The following is an 18,906-nucleotide window of genomic DNA, read 5'->3' on the forward strand; positions in this document are numbered from 1 at the left end:
AGCTGGAACAAAGTACAAACTGAAACAATGAGCTGTATCGATGGTGGTAGTGATGATTAAATTAGTCCTTTTCTCTGTTTAGGAGCTTGATCATGCACTCATTACTATTATGGCTTTGTTTTATTATAGGATATTTGCCCAGTCTGTTTTGTCAGTGCCTGCTATGTGTCAAGCACTGTTCTGTGTATGGAGACAAAGCAACAAAACAAAACAGTTAAATCGTACCCTCATGATACTTACATTCTAACAGTTTTGATTATATGAATCAAACCAGAAAATCAAACCCATTGCCGTTGAGTCGATTCTGACTCTTAGCAACCCTATAGGACAGAGTAGAACTGCTGCATAGGGTTTCCAAGGAATGCCTGATGGATTTGAACTGCCGACCTTTTGGTTAGCCTTAACCGCTACACCACCAGGGTTTCCTTATATGGTTCAGGAGGGTATAAAGGGAAAGAGTAAAACCCCATGAGTCTGACCACTACTTCCATCTTCTGTTCTCATTGCCAGCATTTGCATTAATAGTTCCTTATTCTTCAGTAAACTTATATGTATATAAAGCATACACATAGAGGTGTTATATATTAACAAATAACACACTATTTTACTTCCTTCATTTTTTAAAGATGAGTCATTTAATTCTATACAACTTTTCTTTCTTTGCTCTCAGTGGCCTAAACCTGGCACCAGTGGCAAGACTGCGAACCACCTGGGAAAAACTTCCCAATAAATACGAAAAACTGTTTCAGGATCTCCAGGACCTGTTTGATCCTTCCAGAAACATGGCAAAGTATCGCAATGTTCTAAATAGTCAAAACTTACAACCTCCCATAATCCCGCTGTTCCCAGTTATTAAGAAGGATCTCACGTTCCTTCACGAAGGTAAACGTTAAGTAGAGGACTTTTACCTTCACTTGATGGGAGCAAAGAATAAATGCCATTGTGATTTCCTTTTTATTTTTTGCCCATTGTAGGAAATGACTCAAAAGTCGATGGGCTTGTCAATTTTGAGAAGTTAAGGATGATTGCAAAAGAAATTCGTCATGTCGGCCGAATGGCTTCGGTTAACATGGACCCTGCCCTGATGTTCAGGACTCGGTGAGTCTCTCATCTTCAGTAGCACATGTGGGGTCAGGGATGGTGGAGTGTAGAGATTGTTAATAAATTAGGAGGCACATTTGAATAGTTAACATTTGTAGCGTGGCAAATACTGCGTTAGTGCATGCTAAGAAGCTCCATTGAACTCTGACGATGAGACATTAGAAAAGATCTGCATCAGGTGTCCTTTTGACTGGCAGTGAAGGCAGTTTGTATTCAAATATTTGTAATTTAACATTAGGCACAATTATTTGTCATTATTTTTCAGAGCATTGACTTTGAGAGCTAAAACTCGTAGCCAGGTAGTGTGAACTAAAATATCTAAATAAATCAAACAGTGTGGTCTCACTGTCCACTGGATTTAGCTGTTAGTGTAGTCAAAAAGAATTGATTCAAGAGAGAGAGAAAGGAGTTGGTTTTCTTTTAGAATAAAAAATATTAAGACGTATTTTTCTTTTGAGTCAGAAAAACATTTGAGGTGTAGCTGTGCGTGAGAGGTGAAGATACAGTTAAATGTTTGTGGGCTGCTAGAACTGCTTATCCAGAAGTGTAGGCCTTTCTTTCTGAGCTTGTGATCTGTCTGTCTCTCTTTCTACACCCATGCTTCAATCTCCATGGCTCTCACTTACAGGAAGAAGAAGTGGAGGAGTTTGGGGTAAGTGGTGGAGACCTTGCCTACCCCACACAGTTCCTGTCTGCTCATTGCATTGTTTTCTGACCTGCTGTATTTTCTCATGCTTTGCATTTTTTTTCGTAACCCTCTTGCTCTAGCAGAATTTCAAATGACAAACTGACTTCAAGTTTCATCTGTGGGGGCTTTTGCTTTTGAGGTCATGATCCATGAGAGCTGTGACATGCCTGATGATTGTTCTCGGGAACTTAGGGCAGGCATACTTCTGAGCTTTCAGAAAGATGTATTTTAATGTAATTTGTGTTTTTTAAGGTGGGAAAAGCCTAAAGTGAAGGTGGAGGGCAAATATTAGAAGGGAAATTGTGCAATTAAAATAGTATTGCACAGATACTTGAGAAGTAAATATATATAATATAAAAGGTGCCCCCAGGTGTTAAAACTAAAAATTTTTACAGCTCAACTAACTACTGTTTTCATTCTATAAACCAATCCTTTTTAAAAAATAATTCTTAACAACTCACATGCTAAACAGTTTCTATACATACATGTTTACATTTGCATGACTGTTTTATTAACAGATTGACCATATGACTTAAACTCACCACATTCAGCCCAAGGAGTAAGAAAACAATTGTGAACAGTATAACAAATTGTATATAAATCTGTGTAAAACATTTTAGAAGTAGTAAATTTAATGCTGTGAATCCTAATGATTGTAGCTGTGTATCCTTGCATGAGCTCTTGTATACAATTGTTACTGTTTTCTGGCTTCTATGAGAGAACTGCATCGAATGTTCTATAGAAGTGAAAAGTGGAATTTCCTAGGTGGAATAGAGCAGGTGCCAAACATATATATGTATGTATGATTCTTTTTTTAACTAAAATTTTTTTTTAATCTGTATTATTCCATATTGTTACGTAACAGTTGACTTAGTGGAGTGAGGTATATAACCTTGAACTTAGGATGTTTACACACGCCTGGGCGTGTTCCACATAGGTAAAGGAGCCCCATGCCGGATGAGCTGCATGTCTGCCTTTCGTCTTCCAGGTCTCTCAGCCAGGGTAGTACAAACGCGGCAGTGCTAGATGTTGCTCAGACAGGTGGTCATAAAAAGCGAGTGCGTCGTAGTTCCTTTCTCAATGCCAAAAAGCTTTATGAAGATGCCCAGATGGCACGAAAAGTGAAGCAGTACCTGTCCAACTTGGAGCTGGAAATGGATGAGGACAGTCTTCAGACGTTGTCACTGCAGTGTGAGCCAGCGACCAACACATGTGAGTTGTTCCTTAGGGTGGCTGGCTGCAGACTCTGACTTTTGGAGTACAGAGTCCTCCCTTGTGCAGTGGTATGGGGTGGTGACAAAACAGGGTTTAGCACAAAGGGGAAAGTTATGGTTCTGTAGTCCTGAGACATACCTACCTTTCCCCAGCCTCGCGTGCTGCCATTGAACGCCACACAGGAATGTACTAGCCAGGCCCTCAACATGGGGAGGATGGCACAGTGAACTCATTTAGGGTGGCGGTTGCTTTTGGTTCCTCCCGAAGCTGCCAGTACACAGTGCAGGGACATGGGGGTGGATGCAGCCCCACTTTGTACCACTTGTCTTCTCACAGAGGTACTCCACAGGGTGGGAAACTTGAGGGGGTTCACCAGATCAGAAGGGCACAGAACTGGGTATGCTGGTTGCCCTGTATACCTTTAGCCTGGATAGAACCCGGCAATAAATTCAGGTGTCACATGAAGCAGTGATTCTGTTCCATTCAGCCTAATGTCTAGGTTCTCATCCTTTGAAAATCTCACCAGGCCAGAAATGGGGCAGGTTTCCCTTTATTGGCATCTGTTTCTATGAGACAGAGGCATTTTCCATTTATGACACTTTTGAACCTTCTATGAACAGGTTCAAAGACGCCTTCTATGAAATTTAAATGTTAGGTGATTTGAGAAGATTCAGATTACTGAATTTACCCAGGACTCTATGAAAGCACTGCTGGCTGTAAAGAGCTTACCCTCTGGAGCCTATCCTCAGATTGGTCTGAGTTCACACCTTGCTTGTTCTTCTCACTAGGATGTTACTGTAGACAAATATGTCAGCTCCCTGCTTCTTAGTTTCCTTATGTGTAAACTGGTAGCCATACACAGGTCATGGAGTCATCTTGAATATGCAGATACTCACACGTAGCAATTGATTGTCTGTTTGTTTTTTTTTTGTATATATTGGTTCCCCATCTATCTGCCATTGAATTATACACTTAGGAACCTCAAACAGTGTTGGCTGTTATTTGTCAACATAGATAATTCTACCCCACAGGAGAATTTGATAGTAAAAAGACTGCAGTTCATAAAAAAAATTTATTAAATAAAAACCTAGCTCATATGTGTCAAGGAATTTTGACACCACTTTAGAAAAATAATTCCTAACGATCTTCCTGTTTGTAGCTTTTATCATTTATCTGTTTTTTATATAAGTACAAATACATATCGAAACCCTATGAGGCAGTGCTACTCTGTCCTGTAGGGTCACTATGAGTCGGAACCGACTTGACAGCACCTGATAACAACAACAACAACATATTGAATTATCCACATTCTTCTAGTTCTGTTTTAATGTAGTGTTTAATAGTGTCATCATATTTTGAGATGGCAAGTTTCATAAAGTAGATATCGTTGTCATGCCATGCTTTTAATATTTTCTACAGCTAGGTTTGGTTTTGCCCCCCGCCCATGTCCTTTATACAGGCAGCAGGAAAAACAATATGCATTTTAGTATTCTAATTGCAGAAAATGCTCATACTGCTCTAAAATTATCTTGTTTGTAGCTACTAACACCTTGACTTTCCCGTTCTGTTTTCAAACAAAACGATTATCAGTGCCTAAGAATCCTGGTGACAAAAAGCCCGTCAAATCTGAGACCTCCCCGGTGGCCCCCAGGGCAGGGTCACAACAGAAAGCACAACCCCAGCCGCCGTCACAGCAGCAGCCGCTGCCACATAAAATCAGCCAAGGACTGCAGGTTCCTGCTGTGTCCCTTTATCCTTCACGAAAGAAAGTACCTGTCAAGGATCTCCCACCTTTTGGTAGGTGATAAAGTTCACATCCATTTCTGGTATAGTCACTGTCATGTTTTCAGATTAGGAAAAGAAAATGCTTATGTTGGGAAAAATATGTCTAATGTTCTTGAGTTTGCCCATGATTATTATTTCTTAATGAAACTTTAATGTTCGGGTCCCTGGGTGATGCAAATGGTATGTACTAGACTAGTAACCAAAAGGTTGACAGTTCAAACCTACCCAGCGGCGCCAGGGAAGAAAGGCCCAGTGACCTGGCTCCTAAAGATTACAGCCAGGAAAACCCTACGGAGCAGTTCTACCATGTAACACGTGAGGTTGCCATGAGTCAAAACTGACTCAGCGACAGTGGATTTTTTGGTTTTAAGTTTAACTTTACTTTTACCCATGGAAAGGACTGTTTTTATAAATAGTATCAGATTTTTTTAAGCTGGTTTATTTGTCAGGGCAGGGGGTGGGATAGGGAAGTTATGCTTTTATTAAATTGTTAATGAGTACAGAAATTGGCCATACACAGAATCTAAACTAGTTTTGCCTTATTCTTGATATGATCAGTGTATTACTGGAATTTAGGCGGAATATTTTTAAGTCAAATGATTTTAGGGAATAAATTCTTACTTGTTGAAGGACTGATACTGTAACTCGGAAAAATACAAATGATTCTTGTATGTTAAGGAGACAAATCAGCCTTCATCTTTCCTGTTAAAAGAATACATCTCCTAGTTTAATTCCTTTATGTAAGAGGCACAGCAAAGTAATTGTCCATAAGATGTACTGGTTCTGTGTATATGTGAAAGGAAGCAATGTTAAAAAAAGGAAAGAAACTTTTAAAAATAAACTTATAGTAAAAAATTTACTTAGATAAAACGGGCGTTGGTAACTAAGGTACATCTTTTATGAGTTGGACAAGAGACATATAGTATACGCCTTATGAACTCAGTCCTCGGCATGTTCCTCGTCGTCAGGAGATGTCCTATTTGTTGAGTTTGGGAGAAGGTGAGAAAAGAACATCTTTACTATGGCTGCTAACCAAGAGGTCGGCAGTTCGAATCTGCCAAGCGCTCCTTGGAGACAATGAGGCAGTTCTACTCTGTCCTACAGGGTCGCTAGGAGTCGGAATCGACTTGATGGCAGCGGGTTTGGTTTTCAGTTTGTATATGTTAGTAACCAGACCAACCCAAACTGTTGCCGTCAAGTGGATTCTGACTCCTAGAGACCCTATGGGACATAGTAGAACTGCCCTATAGGGTTTCCAAGGAGCGGCTGGTGGATTCCAGCTTGCCGACTTTTTGGTTAGCAGTTGTAGCTCTTAACCACTATGCCACAGCGTACATTAGTGTCTACATGTAATTAAAGTATTGCCTTATAGGTGATTTTTAAAAATGATTATCCTATAACAACATCAAACACCTACATGAGGTGAAATGAAAGATTAAATTTTGTTGCCACTGTTATAATGGCTTCTTTTAGGTCTGTGAACATTGAAAGTTGACATTATTTTAGTTTTACTGTAAAGTGCCTTCCCAAGTATCCCTTTGTTGTTCAGAGTAAGGTTGTTGAGAGTGCTTCATCCTAACAGGAGAGACTAAAGATCCGAGTGACTCCCCTGTTTCTCACACGTATTTGGGGCAGGGGCAGGATCACCTTTTATTGACATATGTGATCCTTTGTCCTCCATCCTCATCCTGCTTGATCGTACACTTGGTCCTAGATCAATCCCTTCCTCTGGAAACCTTTTTCCATGGTTTCTGTGGCATGACACTGTAATGGATCCTCTCCTGCCTTCTTCTTCATTCATTTATTTGATCAAGTATGTATTTAAAAAAAAAAAATGTTGCCACTGAGTTGATTCTGACTCATAATGATCCTGTAGGACAGAGTACAGCCCCATAGCGTTTCCAAGGCTGTAAATCTCTGCAGAAGCAGGCTGCCACATCTTTCTCCCACTGAGCAGCTGGGGTATTTGAACTGCTGACCTTTTGGCTAGCAGCTGAGCACTTTAACCACTGCCCCACTTGCATGGACTTCATTAAAGTTCTCTTACTCACTTTTCTCACTAATTCCAGTTAGCTCTTGACCTTTTACTTTCCTCCTGTCATTCTCACTGACCTGAGGTGACGTATCCAACGATACGAAAATATTTGTCAGAGTTCTATTGATAAATAGCCTTAGCTGTGTCACTTTCATCCTAAATTCAGATGTTTTCAAATTGTCTTTCTTTCTTTGTCTCCTAAGATCCGTGGAGTGAAGATGGTGACTGCTTTAGGGTTTAGAATCTGAAGTAAGATACCAGAAGCAGTCTATTTGTAGGACTCTGTCAGATGTCTGTCACAAATCATTGAGCATCTCACCCCTTCTGTAACTTTACACCATGAGGAGAACCAAAAACATTTACATTGTAAAGAGGTAGAAATTCGATGTAATGTTAAGGCCTATAATGTGTCATTGGATGGAGAGTCACTAGCACACATGAATTCATTACTTCTTTTCCACCTTTAGTGCCTTCTGTCTCACAACTCCAAGTGTGATTTTCTGAATATGAATGAACCAGTTGCCTTTAAATAATAATTTTTACTTTTTAAAGTACATTCAGAATTCTCGTTGCAGAAAAGTTTTTTTAGTAATTAATGCTACTTTTTTTTCAGCCTTGAAAACATATATTTAAGTCGTTTACTTTTCTTTTAGGCATAAACTCACCACAAGCTTTAAAGAAGATTCTTTCTTTGTCTGAAGAAGGAAGTTTGGAACGTCACAAGAAACCAGCGGAAGATACAGTATCAAACGCCTCTTCACAGCTGTCTTCTCCTCCTGCTTCGCCACAGAGCTCTCCAAGGAAAGGTAGGATCATTGTTTCATTACTTACTTGTTTTCTTCATAACAGTCGTACATTTCAGCTATAATAAAGTTATAAACCACGTAATTTTTAATATTATAACGTCATTTAAATTATCTCATAATGTACAGTGGATTTTTATTTCCCCTCAGTTTTTAAATTTGGGGGGATTTTAATATTTACTTTTTAATATACTTTAATATAAATAGTATTAAATTTATAACTACATAAGGCCTTTTTAAAAATACGTTTGTATTTATTGCTTTTTAAGTGTGGAAAGTATTCTTTTGATATTAAAATTTAACTAAATTAGATTACATAACATTGTAGAGAAGAAGATTTTTAAAAACAAGAAAAACTAATACCTTCCTGATTTATTTTTTCCTTGTATTAACACAGGTCTTGATTCCCTTTTCTGTTGCTGTCATGCTTCATTTTTAAAGAGGCTAAATTTTAGGCAATCAGACTCTCCTCCTTTTATTATGAGAACTTTCGCATAATAAAATAGTAGATGATTTTCTGCCATAGAGCCGTCCCCTGCTCTCTCCTCCTGCCTGTTACCTGACTAGGTAGGATTAGTTTTCCCTAGAAGAAGTCCAAGAAGGTTAATAAATTGTTGATTTGACTGATGCAGCAAATGCCTTCTTGTGCTTTACTTTTTTTCAGACACCTTTGCCTTTTGTGTGGGTATCAGTTTCTGCTGTCCTTGCTAAATGGATATATCTAAATTCTTTTTTCGTCCTGTTGTTAGGTGGCAGTGGCAATCAGCTGAGATCTTTTGGCTCCGGGCAGTTGGACTTAACCAGTTCCTCCTCTTCTCTTGGAAGTGAGAACAGTAACAAGAATAACAATACACCACGGACCTATGGGATAGGTGGGGTTTACAGAACCAAACCCATGGGTGGGCACGAAGGAATCAAAGGAGTCATCTCCTTAGTTCAGGAAAGTGGGAGAGGTCCTCCAGTGTCAGGTGCTCCCTATGAGTGGTTATTTTTCTAGAGGCTTTTTGTTTTTGCTTTTGTTGTTTTTGAGCAGAATGTTCAGGGAGGGCCTTAGATCTTGTCGGTCAGCCCTTGCAGTGTGGCTTATAGAAAGGTGTTTCAGAGATGAAGACATTAAATCTTACCAAGACCTGTTCAAACTTTTAAAAAATAAATCAGGAACTCACAGTTTACTGAAAAGATGGGAAGGTACTATTTAGGGAGTAAATTTGCAACATTTAGGTGCTCTAGATTTAGTTTTTTGTTAGGTAAGTGGCATCGTAAAATTTGTATCGCGTATGGGTTTTTTTTATAATCATATAAAAGCAGTGTTTCAAATAGCTTATGAGATCCTTAGTAATGTTGTCAAAAAGAAAAAAAAATGAGTACCAAGAAAGAAGATTTAGGTTTTTTCATTGAAAATGTCGGGACAAGCCTCTTTGTGAATTTCAAAATTATTTTTAGTAACAAAGGGAGGTTAAGGGTTCTTTCCGGCCAAGAAACAACCGTCTGCTTAGGCATTTTATAGTGATGGTCTGGGGAAAAAAGGAGGAAGTTTTCACACATGACATCCTTCAAAACAATTGATCACATGAGATTCGTCTAATATATTGTTAATGTTGAAAAACCAGATGGGAAGAATCCAAAGATAATCTTCTAAAGGTCTTATTTTTTATTCTTTTTGTTTATATGTCCACTTAAAATTCTCAGTATAATGCAGGTATTTTAAGTTCTAAAAATTGAAGACAAGATTACTAACTTTGCACTTTGAAAAAAAAATTAAACATGCTTTTAAATCTACTCATAGTTAATCTTCATGGCTTGTGTTAAAGAGACCAATGGTAGTCTAATTTATAGCTAAGGGAGCTGAGAATAGTAGTACTGTGATTTCTGCATCATTTCTTAACTCATATAACAGTGCTTTTTTCCTCTCTGAATTTTTAATAAGCAACTTAAACTTCATTAAAGTAAAAATCCACCTTATCTCTTTACTGCTTGGTCTCTACAAGTAGAATGTTTTGGGGTTTTTTTCCCCCACTTCAGTGGTGATATCTTTGCCTGCATTTTATTTTTGCTTCTATTGGCTAGACGTCATTTTTATGTTGTAAACCTATAGTGTCTGATTACTGTGGTTGTATTCCTCATGCAGGCTGTACTTTGGCTCCTAGTGGTACTGTGGATAATTTTTCAGATTCTGGTCACAGTGAGATTTCTTCACGATCCAGCATTGTCAGCAATTCATCCTTTGACTCGGTACCAGTTTCGCTGCATGATGAGAGACACCAGAGGCATTCTGTCAGCATCGTGGAAACAAGCCTCGGGGTGGGCAGGCTGGAAAGGCGGGCCGTGATGGAACCCGATCAGTACAGCTTAGGGTAGGAGGCTTTTCTTTAATGTTCTTCTGCGTCCTGCTTCCATCTTTCTTTTATGACTCAGCTTTTTCTTCGAGATGCGTATTTCTACTTACTTTCCGTAATGCCTGAGAAATGTTCTCCCACCCCAGTTCTAATTGTCACCATTTCTAGGTGATTAAGTACCAGTGCTGTTTTTGTTGGGCAGACTGCTCTTCAGTTAGGCGCACTCTTTAGTGGAACTCAGTTGCTCTGGGTTTGGAAGCAGAGGGTGACTTACAGTTTATCCCAGTTCCTTGGTAGGAGCTGCCTTCCTGAAATAATCTGATCATGTTGAGCCATCCTTCACTCTGTAAGGAAAACGTTCCTTTATTATAATCTAGTTGTTGTTCCTTTCCACCTGTGACAAACTGAGAAACTGGACATGACAGAACTGTCCAGTATGACGCAATATATTCTCTTCCTGGGATGAAAGATGGACACCTTTCTAGGAAACAGGGTGTTTTGGTTTTTATCATAGGTTTGTTAACAATGTTGCATTTTTTTCTCTTCTCTGTCTTTTGACCCTTTAGGTCCTATGCAGCAGTGTCTGAGAGTCGGGGTTTGTATGCTACAGCTACAGGGATTTCTTCCCCAAGCACAGAAGAACTTTCCCAAGACCAGGGGGACCGTGCTTCACTTGACGCCGCCGACAGCGGCCGTGGGAGCTGGACTTCGTGCTCAAGTGGTTCCCACGATAATATACAGACCATCCAGCACCAGAGAAGCTGGGAAACACTACCATTTGGGCACACTCACTTTGATTATTCAGGGGATCCTCCAGGTTTATGGGCCTCAAGCAGCCATATGGACCAAATTATGTTTTCTGATCATAGCACAAAGTATAACAGGCAGAATCAAAGCAGAGAGAGCCTTGAACAAGCCCAGTCCCGGGCAAGCTGGGCATCTTCCACAGGGTACTGGGGAGAAGACTCCGAAGGCGATACAGGCACAATAAAGCGAAGGGGTGGGAAAGACGTTTCCGTTGAAGCTGAAAGCAGCAGCCTGGCACCTGTGCCCACAGAAGAAGCCAAACCAGCGCCCGTGCCTGCTCACATAGCTGCCCCATCGAGCACTGCAAAGGGGCTGATTGGTGAGTTTCAGAATCAGCGCTTTGTCACATCTGGATTGGGGTTTTCATCTAATTTATTTGAAAAGTAAAATTTATGTTTGTGGTTCTTTTCCTCATTTTGTCCCTTGTCGTATAAAAAGCCATACTTGCCATTGATTCAATTTCAATTCCTGGCAGGCCTACATGTGTCAGGGTAGCATTGTGCTGTACAGGGTTTTCAGTGGTTGATTTTTTGGAATTAGATTATCAGGTCTTTCTTTGAAGATAACTCTGGATAGACTCAAGCCGTGTTAGCTGTTTGCACCACCCAGAGACTCCCCATTTGCTGTATGATGCCAAAAAAAAAAAAAAAACCCATTACCATTGAGTCAATTCTGAATTATGGTGACCTCATGTGTTACAGAGTGGAACGGCTCCGTAGGGCCCCTTGGCTGTATCTTTACAGAAGCAGGTCTTTCTTCTGCGGCACCACCAGGTGGGTTCCAGCCACTAGCCGTTAGGTTAGTAATCAAGTGCACACCATCTGCACTACCTAGGGCCTCCTCCATTGCTGTATAAAACCCAGAAAATCAAACCCATTGCCATGGAGTCCAATTCCGACCAATATGCTGTATAAAACCAAAAAACCAAACCTGTTGGTGTGGAGTCGATTCCAACTCACAGTGACCCTATAGGGCAGAGTAGAGCTGCCCCATGGGGTTTCCAAGGAGCAGCTGGTGGGTTCAAACAGCCAGCCTTTGTTTAGCAGCTGAGCTCTTAACCACTGCACCACCAGGGCTCCCATATGATGTATAAAACCAAAAACCAAACCCATTGCCGTTGAGTTGATTCCAACCCATAGCTACCCTATAGGACAGAGTGGAACTGCCCCACAGTGTTTCCAAGGAGCAGCTGATGTGTTCAAACTGCTGACCTCTTGGTTAACAGCGAAGCTTTTAACCATTGTGCCACCAGGGCTCCAACATGTTGTATTAAAAAAAAAAAAAAAACCTGTTGCCATCGAGTCAATTCCAGCTCATAGCGACCCTACAGGACAGCAGCACTGCTCCATAGAGTTTCCAAGGAGTGCCTGGTGGGCTCAAGCTGCTGACCTTTTGATTAGCAGCCAAGCTGTTAATGGCTATGGCACCAGGGTGGGTTTCAGATAGGGCTTGTAAATTAGCAACAAATTTAGGATTTTGAAATGAATAATGGTTAAGAGCAGAAGCTCTGTGGTTAGGTACATATCAATATATTTCAATATTGTCAGCCTTCAGTAAGTCTTAGTGTCAGGATCAGTAGATTGTCATTATGGATATTATTTAGTCTAATTTTGATTTTTAACCTGAAAATTATCAGGAAGGATACCCTTCTTCCTAGAGGAAGAATTTTCGTTTGATTGAAACCGTTTTAAACTTTGTATTTTTCTGTTTGCGTCTCTTGATTTAGAACTTCACACCTTGCATATTTATAATTTTTCTTTGATTTGTGTTATGCAGACCAGCTGTTTCTGTGCTGAACAAATACATTCTCTTTGCACACTGTGGAATAAGAGAGTGCTGATAGATGGTGTAGTGATACAGACCATGGGCTTTTCTAAGGCCTGTCGGGATTTGAACCCCTGTCTTGCCACTTCACTGGTTTTGTGACATTGAGCCAGGTGCTAAGCTGGCCTGTTTCCTTGTCTCTACAATGAGCTTCATAATTTCTACTTCATAGGCTATTGTGAGGATTAAAGGAAATCTACTCAAAGCATTCAGACCAGTGCTTAGAGTTGTAAACTAAGTACGTGAAAGATGCTGCCTCGCTGCTGCTGTTTCTGTTGTAAAAGGTCTCGTGCTCCCTCAGTCCTGTTGAAATGTTGTTTCCTGTGGCATATTCAGTGTCTGTATAATTAAAATGTAGGGGTAGATTATAGAATACAAAGTGAAAAATCCTGGAATATGATTATTACAGACCTCACTTTTGTTAGTAGGGAAATTATTTTACCATATAAATAGTCATTGGTGAATATCAAATTTCATATCTTCTTAAAATGGATAAGTAGATAACCAAAAAAAAAAAAAAAAACCCTTGCCGACACGTAATGACAGAGTAGAACTGCCCCATAGGGTTTCCGGGGAGCAGCTGGTGGATTTGAACTGCCGACCTTTTAGTTAGCAGCCCAAGGCTTAACCACTGTCCCACCAGGGTAAACATATATTCTTAGGTTGCTGTTTTCTTAAAGCACTATCTTGTAACAAACTATGCTCCAAATTTTTATTGCAAATAAAAGAACAATGTTTTTTAGTTCCCACCAGTTGAATTTAGAAAGTTCAAGAAAATAAAATTTACACTTTATTTGCCTTCACAGATTTCATGTTTCTAGGCCACGGACATTAATGCAAGGATTTTAAGAAAAATACATATTTTACAATTGGAGTTTTAAAATTTACACCTCTTTTTGTACTACTTTCCCAAAATTTTTTAAATTTATTGTTTTCCAAAGTGAGGTCCAGACAAATGGAAGTAATCTGGAATTGATTCTCTGGCTAGTAAAGGTAAAGATGCAATAGACTGCCTTGTCTCCAGACAGGAAGGGGGGAAGAGAGAGAACTTTTACCAAGCACTAATATAATCCACTCCCTGGGTGGTATAAACAGTTAACACACTCGACTGCTAACCGAAAAGTTGGCAGTTTGAGTCCGTCCACCCAGAGGTTCCTTGGAAGAAAGGCCTGGGGTTCTACTTAAGAAAAATCAGCCAGTGAAAACCCTGTAGAGCACAGTTCTACTTCGATGCATATGGGGTCACCATCGGCAGCTGGTTAATACGGTCCAGGCATGGTACTAGATACCTGTTACAGTCTTTCTTTGGTTTAATTCTTCCAGTAAGTTCAAGGGTTAGATGTTGACCTTATTGCTATTTTATAGTTGAATTCAAGTTCTGAAGTAGTCTGTTTAAAGTTAAAGGTACTTAGACATCTGGTAGCATCTCACCAATTATTTCACTACAAAGAGATCACCGTGGCGAATAGTTAGGTTTAGTTAGTTAGCATCCATATCCCTGCCGGTGCGTGTTGTTTAAGATCTAAAACTGCCACTTCATCGTTATCAAGTAAAACTTTGTGGCTTGAAAGTACTCATCTCCCGCAGGAATTTAATGGCTGAGCCCTTGTTTTTACTGCAGCACGGAAGGAGGGCAGGTATCGAGAGCCCCCGCCAACTCCTCCAGGCTACATCGGAATCCCCATCACGGACTTCCCAGAAGGGCATTCTCATCCGGCCAGGAAGCCTCCGGACTACACTGTGGCACTTCAGAGGTCGCGGATGGTGGCCCGCTCCTCTGAGGTGCCTGGGCCTTCCCCTGTACAGCAGCCACATGGACATCCAGCAAGCAGCAGGCCTGTGAACAAGCCTCAGTGGCATAAACCAAATGAGTCGGACCCACGTCTCGCCCCCTATCAGTCTCAAGGGTTTTCCGCCGAGGAGGATGGTATATATGCGTTCTTAATAAATCCGACTTAGGGCACCTGTGGTCTTTCCAGGTGCTTCTGTTTCCTTCTCACTCTTGTCATTTGGTACTTAGCTGAGTCTCTAACCATGTACTAACGTGGAAAAACATTCCTCATTCAGAGCACTAATCTTAGGCCTAGAGCTTTTGACTGCTTTCTTTGTGGTTTTCCCCCCGCCTCCGTAAAGGGCTTAAGAAATACCAGAGATTACAGATGGGGTCACTTGTAATAAAATACATACATGATTCAGTTTCTTGTGTAAGTCTCACTAGGATTGAAGTACTTCTGTGGTCCTATTTTAAGGAAGTGAGTAAAACCTCACGTACAAATTTATACTGTTTTTTAAGAATTTTTAAAACATCTTAAGTTGTCAGACATGTGTATTTGAAGTTTTCTTTGGAAACATCATTTTTAACTTTTGATGAGTTTCTAATGAAAGTCTGATAAATATACTCTCTCTGTTGTCTAAGTTGTTGCCTTGCTGTGCTATATTGAGGTCATGTCTTCTGCCCCTTTTTTTACATTTTGAGTGTAAAATGTTTTATTACACAAATAATCATTACGGGGGAAAAAAATCACAAAACGCAGTAAATGGAGATCACCTATGGTCTTTCCACCTGCAGATAACTGCTATTAACATTTCTGTTTAACCTTCTGTACTTTTTCATGTATACCCCAAAAGCCACTGCCATCGAGTCGATTCCAACTCATAGTGACCCTATAGGACAGAGCAGAACTGCCCCATAGAGTTTGCAAAGAGCGCCTGGCGGATTTGAACTGCCGACCTCTTGGTTAGCAGCTGTAGCACTTAACCACGACGCCACCAGGGTTTCCTTTTCATGTATAGTAAGTGCATATTATTTTTAAAATGGCGTATGCTGTTTTATAACTTTTCAGTGAGTCTGTTTTTAATAACTTCCCTGTCAGTAAACATACGATGTGTATTTTTACTTATTGTAAATATTTTTTTAATTTATTTTGTTGTTGAGAATATGCACAGCAAAACCTACACCAATTTAACCACTTCTCCATGTACCGTTCAGTGACGTTGATTTAAAAAAAAAAAAAAAAAAAATTTTTTTTTTTTTACATTCTTCGAATTGTGCAGCCATGCTTACCCTCCTTTTCTGAGTTGTTCTTCCCCAATTAACAAATCAACTGCCCCCTAAGGTTCCTGTCTCATCTTTCAAGTTGCTGTTGTCAGTTTGAGTCCCATACAGGTAGTTCTTAAAAGAGCATAATGCTCAAGGCAGGCCTTTTTTACTAGTTAGGGTAAACTGTAAAGGATCCTATTTCTTTAGTATTAACTTGGTATAACTAACTTCCAATTAAGAAAACTAATTTTTGGTTTAAAGATTGTCTCAAGGTAATAGATTACGTCAGTTTCAAGGGTTCATCCAGCCTCAGTGGCTCCAGAAAGTCTGGAGTCTGGAGTCCATGAGGATTTAAAATTCTGTTCTGTATTCCCCAATCGTTTTGATCAGGGTTCTTCTATAGAATCTTTGATCAAAATGTTCAGCAGTGGTAGCTGGCCACCATCTCCATCTCTTCTGCTCTCTTGGCAAAGGAGGCAGTTGTTCATGGAGACAGTTAGCCACACATTCCACATCCTCCTCCTATTCCTGACCGTCCTTCCTCTGTTGTAGTAAACAAATAAAGACCAGTCATTGTGCCCTGGATGGCCTATATTGTGTATTTTTTAAAAGATATGAATGGCATAAACTTTTTTAGACTTTATTTATTATTATTGTCAGTCATTGCATAGAAAAAATGACAGACTTTAAGTGAGTTATGCTAAAAAGAATAGTTGTGGTGTTTTCATTTAGCACATCAGTGGATATCTTCTCTGCAGCACAAGAAATGACTGACTTTCTCACTGAATTTTTTTTTTTCCCTTTCCTGGTTGTGTTTGCAGAAGATGAACAAGTGTCTGCTGTTTGAGGCACAGGCTCTTCTGGATCCAGAGTGAGCCACCTGTAAGGAGAGCACAAGAAGACGTCCCTCACATTGGAGCCTTGGAACTCAGAGTCTGAGGGTGGTGGACCAGTTTGCCTCCTTCCCTGCCTTAAAACAGCATGGGGCTTCTTCTCCCCTCTTCCTTTCCCCTTTGCATGTGACATACTGTGAAGAAATTGCCCTGGCACTTTCAGACTTTGTTGCTTGAAATGCACAGCGCAGCATCTTGGAGCTCCCACTGTTGCTGCCTGCCACATCACACAGTGTCATTCCAAATTCCAAGATGTCACGCAAGGTGATGCACTCTGGCTGCACTTCTCAATGCCTGGAAGGATTTTTAAAAACTCTTCCTTTTAGACTTCATCCAGTCCTAGCACTTGATCTTGTTGGGATGATGAGAAAAGCTAGCCCTTGAACTATGGGGGCCTTTAACCCACCAGAGAAGACAAAGAAGAACAAATCCTTTGAGTACAGTGCTTGTCCACTTGTTTACAGTGCCCTCCCTTTTTTTTTTTTTAATGAATTTAAATAGTGTGTTCAGAGAATAATGTTATATCCATGTAATGATTACAGTATTATTTTGAACCGTTAAGTAGGGTTGCCAGCCTGGGTTTCTAAAAAACCAAATGTGCCGGACAGGGTGTGGCCCCTAAGCAGCAGGAAGCCCTGGCGCGTGCTTCTGTCTTCCTGTCCTTCTGGCCTCACCTGTGAAGTGCCCTGCCCCAGAAGTTGAAAACGTCAGCCAAGTACGCCCCAAGACACCTGGCCCGCGCCTTCCCCGGCGGGTGGGCATCTTCCGGAAAGCTGTTTGCACATGGCCGGGGGGGGAACGGGGACTCCGTGTCCTGTGTCTGAGCCTTATGGAGAGAGGCGGCACCACTTGAGGGTGTGTTGTGCTCCATTGAAATGGATGGCAAACCCCGCCTTTAAGTCGTTTCTTTGATTTTTGTTAATTTAGAGTTTTAGGGTTCCCTTTTTTTTTTTTTAGTTTGGAGAAATGTTTATAACTGGATAGCATTGCAGTGAAAGCAGCTTGGGATGTTGAGCTGATGCCAGCTGTTGATGCTGCTCTTTGAAGACCACCCCCCTTGTTGAGTTGACACTGGGGGTAAACAAGCCTTTACCATGGCGAGTGGTCAAGGGTCTGGTGGACGTGCCAGCCCTCGCAAGGCGGGTTAGTCACCAGAGGCTGAGCTGCGGGCACTGCGTGTGGAGAAGGCCTAGGTGTAGCAACCACCTGCTCACAGCTGCTATCGACCCCGTGGCTGAAGGTGACCCTCCACTCTGGTTTTGTTTTTGCACAGACTCCGGAAAAGTGAAGGCTGCCAATCCGAGTAGTACTCAAATGTGAGGAACTGCTGGTCTTGGATTTTTTTTCCATTAAATTCAGCTGATCATATTGATCAGTAGATAAACGTAAATAGCTTCAAATTTTAAAAGTGGAATCGCAGTGTTTTTTCACTGTATCAAACAATGTCAGTGCTTTATTTAATAATTCTCTTCTGTAGTATGGCATTTGTCTACTTGCTTATATATTGCCTTGTCAATTATGCATTTGTAATTTCACCTGTAATACGCATTATTTGCCAGTTTTATTATAGAGGCTCTGGACCTCGTGCATATAGAAAGACAGCAATCTAGCTCTACCACAGTTGCACAGACGTTATCTAAGCATTAAGTAATTGTAGAACATAGGACTGCTAATCTCAGTTCGCTCCGTGATGTCAAGTGCAGAATGTACAATTAACTGGTGATTTCCTCATACTTTTGATACTACTTGTACCTGTATGTCTTTTAGAAAGACATTGGTGGAGTCTGTATCCCTTTTGTATTTTTAATACAATAATTGTACATATTGGTTATATTTTTGTTGAAGATGGTAGAAATGTACTATGTTTATGCTTCTACATCCAGTTTGTACAAGCTGGAAAATAAATAACTATAACATAAAGCCTTGTCTATATTCTTAGTGAATTGCGCATGCTTTTTATTATTGAAGCATACTAAAGGTCTTTAGAAAGATGTGGCAGTCCACTTCCATAGAGATTTACAGCCCTGGAAACGCTGTGGGGTTGTGTGTGTTGGAATAGGCTGGAGGGCAGTGGGTTTGCCCGGGTTTGGTACTACTGCCCCAGTGAGTTCTGAGGACACTGAAGAGATTTCACCTTTTGGTTGGTGGAGATTGTCTTCTAGGCTGTTCTTTTAAGTAGTTCTCTGTTGACTCAGAGAAAAGAGATTAACATCATTAATGTTAACACCATGTTCAGAATTCACAGTGTTTCTTGAGAGTCTGTGAACAACGAAGATATTGCTATATATTTCCATAGCATTTGTCTGTTCTCACCCCTTTTCCAGTAGCAGCCTCTGTGGGACGTAATATTTTCATCCACAGTTTGCACCCTGAGGAACA

General features: G+C 40.5%; 1 protein-coding gene across 19 annotated transcripts in view; it reads left to right on the forward strand.

Annotated features, from left to right (window-relative positions):
- The window catches only part of RAPGEF2 (Rap guanine nucleotide exchange factor 2), a 316,637-nt gene extending 298,022 nt beyond the window's left edge, over positions 1-18,615 (forward strand). For 2 of the 19 annotated variants that reach the window (XM_023558460.2, XM_064267647.1), the window contains exons 21-32: positions 671-882; positions 975-1,098; positions 1,730-1,753; positions 2,778-3,001; positions 4,595-4,801; positions 7,478-7,630; positions 8,377-8,499; positions 9,756-9,981; positions 10,530-11,089; positions 11,472-11,543; positions 14,216-14,521; positions 16,456-18,614. In XM_023558460.2, coding sequence (XP_023414228.2) covers positions 671-882; positions 975-1,098; positions 1,730-1,753; positions 2,778-3,001; positions 4,595-4,801; positions 7,478-7,630; positions 8,377-8,499; positions 9,756-9,981; positions 10,530-11,089; positions 11,472-11,543; positions 14,216-14,521; positions 16,456-16,481 — 2,257 coding nt within the window. In that variant the 3' untranslated portion in view covers positions 16,482-18,614. Of the gene's footprint in view, positions 1-670; positions 883-974; positions 1,099-1,729; positions 1,754-2,777; positions 3,002-4,594; positions 4,802-7,477; positions 7,631-8,376; positions 8,500-9,755; positions 9,982-10,529; positions 11,090-11,471; positions 11,544-14,215; positions 14,522-16,455 lie in introns of all 19 variants that reach the window. The other 17 variants (XM_010598140.3, XM_023558475.2, XM_023558463.2 and 14 more) reach the window with 16 other exon arrangements.
- Positions 18,616-18,906: the final 291 nt, after the last annotated feature.

This window comes from Loxodonta africana, chromosome 13, assembly GCF_030014295.1.
Source record: "Loxodonta africana isolate mLoxAfr1 chromosome 13, mLoxAfr1.hap2, whole genome shotgun sequence".
Taxonomy (NCBI): Eukaryota; Metazoa; Chordata; class Mammalia; order Proboscidea; family Elephantidae; genus Loxodonta; species Loxodonta africana.